At 40.3% G+C, this 9,956-nt stretch overlaps 1 protein-coding gene across 1 annotated transcript; it reads left to right on the top strand.

Annotated features, from left to right (window-relative positions):
- The first annotated feature begins 1,389 nt into the window (after positions 1 to 1,389).
- LOC116884280 (protocadherin beta-6-like) lies at positions 1,390 to 4,912 on the top strand. The gene is given in 2 exon segments (XM_032885363.1): positions 1,390 to 3,856; positions 3,858 to 4,912. Coding segments are annotated over 2 exon segments (2,382 nt in total). The 5' UTR covers positions 1,390 to 1,553; the 3' UTR covers positions 3,937 to 4,912.
- The last annotated feature ends 5,044 nt before the right edge of the window (positions 4,913 to 9,956 follow it).

Consider the following 9,956-nt stretch of genomic DNA (forward strand, 5'->3'; position numbering starts at 1 on the left):
ATAATTTCATTAACCACCAGAAAAGTGCTAATGAATGTGCGCGGTGATATCCATACTCACTAGAGCGATTAAAACTGGAAAGACAGCATCAAATGTTGACAAGATTATGGAGCAACTGGAATTCTCATGTGTTGCTGGAATAACCTTTTTCACACTGCTGGGAATGGATCTCAATCCACTGAGTGCACTAGGCAAGCATTCTACTGTGGAGCTGTATTTTTATCCCCAGCTTTTAAAGAAATGTCTTTGAGAGAATGACTCACTATATATCCCACACTGCCCTTAAGCTTGTGATAACCGATGTGTCTTCACAGAGATGAGACTACAGGGGTGGACCACTACAGGCAGCTCAGTATATCCCCTACTTCTGGGAACCATTTCATAGTATTTGCTAAAGCTAAATGTATTTTCACACTATGACATACATCAAGCAACTCTGATACATATGATATGTGTATATTTTTCCATACACATATTTTACATAGAACATATGAGTAATTGCTTATAGGAGTGCTAGTCAAAATTCAAGCCTTGGCCTCACAGCGGGGTGATGCATGATTTAAAGTCCGGCACTTGGGAGAGACAGAAGCAGGCAGATCTTTGTGAGTTCTCGATCAGTCTGCTCTACAGAATGAGTTCCAGAACATCCAGGCTATGTAGAGATAGCTTTTCTCAAAAGCAAACGAAAAATTTCAAACATGGAAACACACAAGCACATGATACAAAGCGTGGAAAACAGCATACCATAGATGAGCTTGCCAAAGAAAATACTAGTGAAAGAAAATCCTATAGCAGAGAAATACTTTGCTGATTCTACTTTATGAAGCTGTAAGAAAGACAGAAGATCCTACGGTAATAAAAGCCGGTGTAGTCCTTAGAAAGAGACTGGAAACCAGAGGTTGACAAGCGAACATGTTTTGTTTAGGCACACCGTATATATTTATCTAGATTCTGCTTATTGGACTATATTAACTTGGTGACTCTTTGTTGTTCTGAACACTTAAGATTGGTGTCCTTTTTTTATACATATGATACACTTCAATGAAAAGGTATTTGAGAATATCAAGTATTTTGTAGGAAATCATTGCATTAAATTTATGCATTCAAAAAGTCATTACAATCAATGTGATAGTCTGTTCATCTAAAAAAATTATACTCACTGATAATTAATGCAGCAAATGTGTTGGAACTTGTTTTCGAAGAACCGAACACGAATAGAGGGATATTCCTGTGTCTTAAAAGATGTTTAAACACAGCGGGGCTGAACTTAGAACAAGGTGTAGAGCACTGTGTGCAACACTAAAATAGTACACACGGTGGCGCTGCAGTCTAAGGATTTGTATAACAAGGGGCTCCCAAGATGCCCAAACCGCCATTCCTGGGATTCAGAATGCTGAGTATTTCCCGGAAAGGAGGGCATTTACTTAAGATCAGGGAGGAAGGACTCCAGAAAGCAATTCAGTAAGGTTTATTCGAGATTATTTCACCAAAATATCTGTGTGCTTGAAACAGACAAGATTTACAAGCATTGCCCTTTGGATCATATCGCAACAATGGAGACAGCGCTAGCAAAAACTCCAGAGAAAAGGCAAGTGGTCTTTCTTGCTCTATTGTTGCTATTGTGGGAGGCTGGCTCTGAGGCTATTAACTATTCGATGTCAGAAGAAACAGAGAGTGGCTACTTGGTGGCTAACCTGGCAAAAGATCTGGGGTTCAGGGTTGGGGAACTGGCCACTAGAGGGGCTCGAATCCATCACAGAGGAAACAAAGACCTCTTGCAGCTGGATGCAGAGACAGGAAATTTGCTTCTAAAGGAAAAGCCAGATCGCGAGGCACTGTGTGGGGCGACAGAACCCTGTGTGCTGCACTTCCAGGTCATACTGGAAAACCCTGTGCAGTTCTTTCAAACAGACCTGCAGCTCACAGATATAAACGACCACTCTCCAGAATTCCCTGACACAGAAATGCTCCTAAAAATTCAAGAAAGTGCCCAGCCAGGAACTGTGTTTCCTCTGAAGGCAGCTCAGGACTCTGACATAGGGAGCAATGCTGTTCAGAACTACACAGTCAGTCCCAACCTCCATTTCCACGTCGTTACTCACAGTCGCACAGATGGCAGGAAATACCCAGAGCTGGTGCTGGACAGAGCCCTGGATAGGGAGGAGCAGCCTGAGCTCACTTTAATACTCACTGCTCTGGATGGGGGTGCTCCACCCAGGTCTGGGACAACGACGGTTCGAATTGAAGTCCTAGACATCAATGATAATGCCCCCCAATTTGTACAGTCACTGTATTCGGTGGAGGTCCCTGAAGATAGTCCCCTCAATGCCTTAGTTGTCACAGTCTCTGCCAGAGACTTAGATGCTGGGATACATGGCAATGTAGCCTACTCTCTGTTTCAAGGCACTGGAGGTCCTCAGCCATTTGTGATAGATGAAATTTCAGGAGAAATTCGCCTTAAAGGGGCATTGGATTTTGAGGCAACTCCATACTATACCATGGAAATTGTAGCCACAGACAGCGGAGGTCTTTCAGGAAAATGCACTGTGGCTATACAGGTGGTGGATGTGAACGACAACGCCCCTAAACTCACCATATCTTCGCTCACTCGTTCCATCCCAGAAAATGCTCCTGAGGCTGTGGTTGCTGTTTTCAGTGTTTCTGACCCAGATTCTGGCGATAATGGAAGGATGGTTTGTTCTATTCAGAACGAACTTCCATTTCTTTTGAAGCCTACATATGAGAATTACTACACTTTAGTGACAGAAGGGCCACTGGACAGAGAGAGCAGAGCTGAGTACAACATCACCATCTCCGTCACCGACCTGGGCACACCCAGGCTCACAACCCAGCACACCATAACAGTGCAGGTGATGGACATCAATGACAATGCCCCTGTCTTCACCCAAACCTCCTACACCATTTTTGTCCATGAGAACAACAGCCCCGCCCTGCACATAGGCACCATCAGTGCCACAGACTCAGACTCAGGCTCCAATGCCCACATCACCTACTCGCTGCTGCCACCGCAAGACCCACAGCTGTCTCTTGCCTCACTGGTTTCAATCAACATAGACAATGGGCAGCTGTTCGCACTCAGGGCGCTGGACTATGAGGTCCTGCAGGGCTTTGAGTTCCGCGTGAGCGCCACAGACCAAGGGTCTCCCCAGCTCAGCAGTCAGGCTCTGGTGCGCGTGGTGGTGCTGGACGACAATGACAATGCGCCCTTCGTGCTCTACCCACTGCAGAATGCCTCTGCACCCTGTACCGAGTTGCTGCCCAGGGCAGCAGAGCCTGGCTATCTGGTCACTAAGGTGGTGGCTGTGGATCGCGACTCTGGGCAGAATGCCTGGCTGTCATTCCAGATGCTCAAGGCCACAGAGCCTGGGCTGTTCAGCGTGTGGGCGCACAATGGGGAGGTGCGCACCACCAGGCTTCTGAGCGAGCGTGATGTACCCAAGCACAGGTTGCTGTTGCTGGTCAAGGATAATGGCGAGCCTCCACTCTCTGCCAGTGTCACTCTGCAGGTACTGCTTGTGGATGGCTTCTCTCAACCCTACCTGCCTCTGCCAGAGGTGAGGCGTGACCCCTCACAAGAGAATGACTTGCTTACTCTGTACCTGGTTGTTGCCTTGGCCTCTGTGTCTTCGCTGTTCCTCCTGTCTGTGTTATTGTTCGTGGGGGTAAGGTTGTGCAGGAGGGCCAGGGAGACCTCTCTGGGTGCCTGCTCTGTACCTGAGGGACACTTTCCTGGCCACTTGGTGGATGTCAGTGGGATGGGGACATTGTCCCAGAGCTACCAGTATGAGGTGTGTCTGACCGGAGATTCTGGGACAACAGATTTCAAATTTCTGAACCATCATTCCCAATAGTGTCCTTCAGGAACCCTCATTAAACTTCAGTGTTAGGGTCACCCATGTTTTGGTAACAGAATAAGATTAGTTTCTTGGCTATTAACATTTTTCTTTGCATTTAACAATTTTTCCTTGTGACAATATATTCCTATGTTGATTTTACTCATAATTTTTCTTTTATTACTTTCTTTTCTTTCTTTTTTTTTATTTCTGTGCTTTGTATTTTACCAATCCAATCTTATTGCAGGTTTTTCTTCACTAATTTGAGAGGGGAATAGGAAACTTTGCTGTGCTTCTATGGTCAGTTCAAATACCGTTTATAGGAATCATTTCTCTGCATTTATGGCTATATTTGGAAATATACCCACTTCAGATTGTATCTTGTTGAGGCTATGCATGTAACTTGCTAAGCAGTATTTGTTTTGTTTTTAACATTCGCCGCTGTGCATTAACTGTGCTGACGTCCAATGTTCATTGGGACATTTTCAGAGATGCATATACCACACCATGATAATGATCACCTAATTACCACCTTCTATTTTCTCCATTAGCCTCCTAAAAGCCTCATGTGCTTCCTGTGTTAGAGTGTGATAATTGAGCCTAAATGATCTGCAGTTTCATTTATTCCCAAAAGCAACAATTTTATTCTTCTTGATGCCTAAGGAAGGCAATGTGCATGTTTGTGTTTTCCTACACCACACACTTATTATACATGACGGCAAAGTAGCTTTGACTGCAGCTGATGAAGTGTGACCATACGATACAATCATTGTCATATTTTACATGTTTTGTACACAAACAGAAGTAGGGCAATTGATTTATTATCTTTACTGACTACCACAATTCGTATTTCAAGATTTTATTTGCTTATATACAACCCTATATTGCTACTAAAATGCACCAGAAATGATGTTTCTTGATTTAATCCATTGTAAATCATGTAGTATGCTTTCATCTTGTATGAGTGGACATTTATTTAGCGAGGCATGTGCTCAGTTGGTAAGTAGAATTGTAAATCATGGATATAAATGATGACACATTAAACCTTCAACAGAATATACAGGTGTGTGGCTTTTAAGTGTTTTAGTCATTTTATTATTAATACCTACTTGCCATAAATACACCACTTATTTATTATTATTATTGGCAAATAATTTGTTGCTTCCTTTTGAGGGTTCCTCCTTTCCTATTACAACCTGTCATGTTATAGGATTATTCAGGATGAAAATTGTCAATCCACAGCAGTATGCTACCTACAATATTGTAATTAAATGGAAATATAGAATACATTATGGGAAAAAGATTATCATTTGGGATGTTTGAATTTTCTACATCAAAAAATAACATGTGGTGGAAACAACAAAAACCACAAAATGAAATTTTAAAATTTTTACATGACAAATTATTATATTTTGGGTAAATTTATTTTTTTTTTGTTTTCATGTTTTGTCATCTGGAGGTATCTATCTAGTCTTTGAATGTTACTGTCTAAAAGAAAATAATTGAATCTATAAAAAATTGAATAGTTTGGGAAACTCTGGAAAGACAACACTTTAAGACTGACATGTTCCCTAGCATCAGTGAGTCCTATTGTGTAGTTGTAACCACGTTTAAGTTCTCTTGGGAGCGGGAGAAGCATCTTCCATCCTGAAACTCCCTTGCACCAAGTTTTATGTAAATGATCAAGAGTGAATTCTGAATAATCAGAAAATAAGTTCTGTTCAGCCAAAATGCTTTGTATAAAACTTTGATTTGAATTCTTCAACTTTTCATACTTATCTTCATTTTCATGGGCATTATATGATTCTAATACAATAATTGTTTTTGAGAGGCTCTGTACCATATGATATCAGAGTAAAGTTGGATGGGCAATGTGCTGATGATTCATTGCAACCTTAAAACAAATGACAAGACTACTGTGAGTAGGAGAGGGAGAAGGAGAGAGACAAGGAGAAGGAGAGAGAGAGAGAGAGAGAGAGAGAGAGAGAGAGAGAGAGAGAGAGAGAGAGAGAGAACTCAAGACCTGGGTCCAGGAATACAAGATATGCATTATCACTAAGGTAAATCCCAGCTCCAAATCCAAAGAGTAATTTAATTTATGGATGGCTAATATTCATGTGTTGTTGAAAAAATGGGCAGAAATTTTCCAAGCCAGAGAGATGAGCTGTACTAAATTTGAAGGCAAAGAAGTATTTCTTCAAAGTTATTTTTATCTCCCTGCAATTAGAAATCATTTATCCATTTCTTTGCATTGCTTTTCAAAACTTTTGCTATCACTTATTTCTGAGATAAGGTTCTTATTCAGTTCTCTCTGTGTATCCTAGGCTGGCCTCCAAGTCTGCTCCTGAGGTCTGGGATTGTGGCTGTACCACCATGCCTAGTTCCCCAGACCTCTTTGTATGGATATTTTGTTGAGTGCAGGACTCAGGGGCAGTACTATATGTACAATACTAACTAGTTTTGCACTTTGGAGCATTTTACAAACCGCAAGTCTGATGTCAGTAAAAGAGATGGCGTTGTCTATTAATTCTCCAGTGATACATTCAATAATGTGCAAGTTGATATTACTGATATTTCAATATTTGAAGGTGAAACTAAAAATTTGAATCCCCTTACTGCTAAATAACTTCAACAAATGCTACATAATCTGAAAATGCTGCTTTGTTTTTACTCATAGTTGAGCATCTGGCACACAATGCAATGCTTCATTCAAAGCAGGTGTTGCCCTTGTACTCGTTGAATAATTAACTTGAAACATCAAGGAAACTGATGAACTTTCTGGGGACTTAAGATTTATCTCAAATTTGTCTGCACATCAAATTTCAAAAGAACCATCCATATTCAGGAAGGAACAAAATTTCAGAATAACATCAATCTCTATGGACCCATTTTTTATTTAAATCTCCAGGAGTCAAAAATACATTAATCTCTAATTTGGTTTCACATTCATCTCATTTTTGTCATTGCCTCTATGTGTGGAATGAAAAAAAGCCTTTAGAAATTTAAATTACCTGGCCTCTAACTGCTGCTTTTATTGACCTTGGTTAGTATTTATAGCATCAAAATTAAATTAAAATTTCAAGATAGAGAATCATCCATTCATTTAAAAAAAACCATACATTTATACTCTCCCTTGTTATTCTACAATGGCATCGATTCAGAAAATTAGTTATTTTCTAGAACATCCACAGTGCAATTTTAATGCACAACAATAGTTTGGGTGTTCTCACACATAAGAATTACAGTATCTTTCTCCTCCTCTTCTGTCAGGCTTCAAATACTATTGACTGTGAGTGTGGCGTCAGCCAGCTTCTCAGTTCTTATATGCAAAACCCCTGTCCTTCTTCATGTGACTTCCCCAAAAGCCAGGAAGTGACAAATCTTGCTTTCTTTTAGAGTATTTATTCATCACATTTTGTATTTTTTTTTTCAGAAGCTGCATTCATGTAATACAGTCCTCCCTTCTTTTCTTCCTTTCATTTCAAATATTACATTTGGCATATTGTCATTGCAAGTTTACTTACTTTATAATTGTCATTCCCTTCTTGTGATTTCTCCTCCATGTGCAGCCTTTTCAGGTACTTGGGAGTCTCTGTGTCCTAGGGGAGAGGACGAACACTGCACCTGTCTGGTCTGTTTTCCATGGCCTTAGTCGTCCTCACTGATGATGTTTCATCAACTATGTTTTGCGTACTTCAGGAAGCTCCTTCCTGTCCTGGCGTGAGTGATCTTTAAAAGAGAGGTTGGAGGTCTCATGGTGGTTGGTACTTGGATTTCAGGGGATCCAAGCCTTAATGGAGAAGGTTGGCTCACACATGGGTAGAGAAGTTCTACCTCACTCCTAAAGTTGCATTTGAGCTAGGTCCAAACAGCCCGTGTCTTACAATTCTGCATTTGCTTTATGAAGCCAATATCTTGGATGTTGTATCTTTCACAGCTGTTATGGTGTCTGTTATGGAGGTAGACATGAGACCTGTGAGAATATTTTTTATAAAGTAATTGATACGTGAAAATCACATGGAGAGCCTGGCATGGTAATGTATGACTTACACCCAGCACTTTGCAGACAGAAACACGTGGACCTCTGCGAGTTTGAGGTCAGCTTGATTTACATAGTGAGTTCCACAATAGCCAGAGCTACACAGAGAAACCCTAAATCGAAACAACGAGAGAGAAAGCCAATGTACGGGCTGGTTTGGTGAGTCAACTTGACACAAGCTTGAGTTATCACAGAGAAAGGAGCCTCCCTGGAGAAAATGTCTCCACGAGATCCAGCCGTAAGGCATTTTCTCAATTAGTGATCAAGGGTGGGAGGGCCCATTGTGGGTAATGCCATCCCTGGGCTGGTGGTATTGGGTTCTATAAGAGAGCAGGCAAGTAAGCCAGTAAGTAACAACTCTCCATGGCCTCTGCATCAGCTCCTGCTTCCTGCCCTGTGTGAGTTCCAGTCCTGACTTCCTTTGGTGATGAACAGCAATGTGAATGTGTAAGCTGAATAAACCCTTTCCTCCCCAACTTGCTTCTTGGTCATGATGTTTGTGCAGGAATAGAAGCCCTGACTAAGACAGCCACACACACATGGAAAGTCTTATAGCCTTCATATTGGCAATAACTGTGCAAATTTGACGATGAGCAGCAACAGTAAGATACAATCAAAAATTTCCATTCTGAATGAGTGGCAGGTAGTTTTTGACTCTTGAGATGACTTGGAAATTGACTTGATAACCCCAATATAATTCCCAATATAATTATAAAGTCATATATCTGCCATCACTGTTCTAATAACAGATCAGAGCATCAACTACTTATCAAATCATTCTGTGGGAGTAAACTGTGATGAAACCAGGCAAATATAATAAAAGGAAAATTTATACAGTCATTTGTTTTTCTACTGTTGATGTGAAAATTCTAAAGAAAATATGAGCCGACTAACAGCAGTAACAGATGAAATTGTGCATCATGTCTATAAAGGATTTCTCCAGGAACAACATAGGTTCAACACACAGGAATCAATACAGAAATACAACTCGTGGACAAAATGAATGGCAAAGCCACAGAATTGCCTTAATAAACACAGAGAAGCATTTTAGAAGAACAAGATATTTAAAAAAGGAAAACAGAACTATTGATACTTATAGAAGGTGAGGCTTTTCACATTCAACATCGTAAGTGATCTACACGGGTGCCAGCATTAATAAGCAACTCCAGCATCTATGTAGAACACAAGATTATCCTCTAATCAGTTATATCTGTATGCTACCATTGGACAAATCTAAAATGAAGGAAATGTCCCTTGGAGTAAAGGGAGCAAGATGCTTAGAAAAGAAGCAGATGGGTAAGTAGATGAACTTCATACAGAACACTGGTCAACACCGAAGGAAATCACAGAAGACCTCTGTAAGGAGGAAGCATATGTGGACTGGAGGACCCTGTGCTGTGAGGATTACCCTCTAACTAGTTTACGACTTAACGGAATCCTTACAAAACTGCCAGCTTGCTTTTCTCTTAGAAGTTACCAAGATGTCTCTAAATTTTTTTTGCATATGTGAAATGAAAGAACTTCCTAACAGCAACAACGATATTGAAAAAAAAAGGAAGAAAATTGAAGAAACAAAATTTACTGGTTTTAATGGGTACTCTAAGTTGGAAACCAAATATTTGAATGATTTATGCACTAAATGCATAAAAACGTTCTATTTAAATAGACACAGGAGAGGTTTGTTAGCTGTTATCTTAGACTGCATCAAAATTTAGAATGTCAAAGTACTTTGAAATATTTTAGGCTTGGAAGGTTAATCAATCTTAAACCTTAGCTTGTCTTTACCAACATAAACCATTTGCTTTGTAGCTATTTCAATCAGGTGGTCAGCTGATGAATTAGATCACACAGCTGTACCTGTGCATTAGAGTGTTCCAAAAGGCAATCCCCTCTGTAATAATTTATAATAAATTCCATAAATGCTTGACATTAACTATGTAGTTTTGATATTTTATCACTGGAAAAATACTTTTAAAATGCTTTCTTGTTTCGTTTAACTTACTATTAAAATCTAACATTTATACACAGACTACCTGTCTTCCACCTTTGTATTCACAACTCCT

This window comes from Rattus rattus, chromosome 15 (assembly GCF_011064425.1).
Source record: "Rattus rattus isolate New Zealand chromosome 15, Rrattus_CSIRO_v1, whole genome shotgun sequence".
Taxonomy (NCBI): domain Eukaryota; kingdom Metazoa; phylum Chordata; class Mammalia; order Rodentia; family Muridae; genus Rattus; species Rattus rattus.